At 38.3% G+C, this 1,073-nt stretch overlaps 1 protein-coding gene across 1 annotated transcript in view; it reads right to left on the minus strand.

Annotated features, from left to right (window-relative positions):
• Window positions 1-357: 357 nt before the first annotated feature.
• Window positions 358-1,073, minus strand: part of lmo4b (LIM domain only 4b) — a 17,517-nt gene continuing 16,801 nt past the window's right edge. The window contains exon 5 of the mRNA XM_016566985.1: window positions 358-700. Within this exon, the coding sequence (XP_016422471.1) occupies window positions 692-700 (9 nt within the window). The 3' untranslated portion in view covers window positions 358-691. The remainder of the gene's footprint in view (window positions 701-1,073) is intronic.

Genomic DNA, 1,073 nt, shown 5'->3' on the forward strand with positions numbered 1-1,073 from the left:
AAAACATTTACATGCATACATACTGTACATGGTAGTTTTACAAATACACCAAGAGTGTTCATGATTTGATTTCCACAAAAAAGCCACGGATACTTCTTTGAACCCAGTCTTCAGGATTTTTATATCATCCGAAATGAAACGCGTTGCCTTTACAACATCTAAAATATAGAAAGAGAAGATACCATGTTGTGAAGAAAAGGAGAATAGACAAGGTAGGACAAAAATATAAAGGAAAAAAAGAAAGTCAGTATTCCCCCACCAAATTTTCAAACAAGTGTTATGAAAGATTCAAAAATCGCTGCAGTGGATCAGCTTCATTTGTCATTTTAATTTCACCCTTTCTGTCTCTTTTTTTCCCTCTCCAGCTGGTCTCTCTCTGTGTCAGTCTTTGAGTCCCTCAGGATCAGAGGTCTCGCCTGGGTCAGTTCATAGAGTCCTCAGTATTCCCCCTCCAGGACCTCATGGGTATTTTCCATTCATGATTCAGGAGTTTGGAGTAAAGGGTGGGAAAGTGGGGCTCTGGCTACTGCAGGTCAAGGTGGAGCTCAAGCCTGAGATTGGCGCTCTGGTTTGGAGTAGCGGAGATTTGAGAAAAGGAGTGGGATGGGGTCCGATCCGAAAAGGTCTTCGGTGACAATGAGCGAGGGGCTGAAATGAAGGCACACATCCTGCTTTGAGCAACACCTACACCCTAACACACCTGAAAGACAAAGAGAGAAGCTGGTTAGAAACACTTACACAGAAAAAAAAGAATTTACAACCAGTAAATGTGTCGATGACAAATTTTGTCAAAGTTAAAAAAAGGAAATATCGTTAACAAATAAATTTTAAAACATATAAAAAGTTGATTATATTATATATGGGTTTGAAAACATTTATACATTAATTAATTAATATAAAAAAAAAAAAAGGTTTACGTTTATTGCCATTTTCTGAAAAAGTCATGTGGTGTAACTATCAAATCCAAATGAATAACATTTTCCGTACACCTTGAATATATGTGCGTGTATTAGGGATGCACGATATATCGTTTCAGCATCGATATCGCGACGTGCGCATCCGCAATGGTCACA

The sequence above is a fragment of the Sinocyclocheilus rhinocerous genome, unplaced genomic scaffold (genome assembly GCF_001515625.1).
Source record: "Sinocyclocheilus rhinocerous isolate Xijiao unplaced genomic scaffold, SAMN03320098_v1.1 scaffold2981, whole genome shotgun sequence".
In the NCBI taxonomy this organism is placed as follows: domain Eukaryota; kingdom Metazoa; phylum Chordata; class Actinopteri; order Cypriniformes; family Cyprinidae; genus Sinocyclocheilus; species Sinocyclocheilus rhinocerous.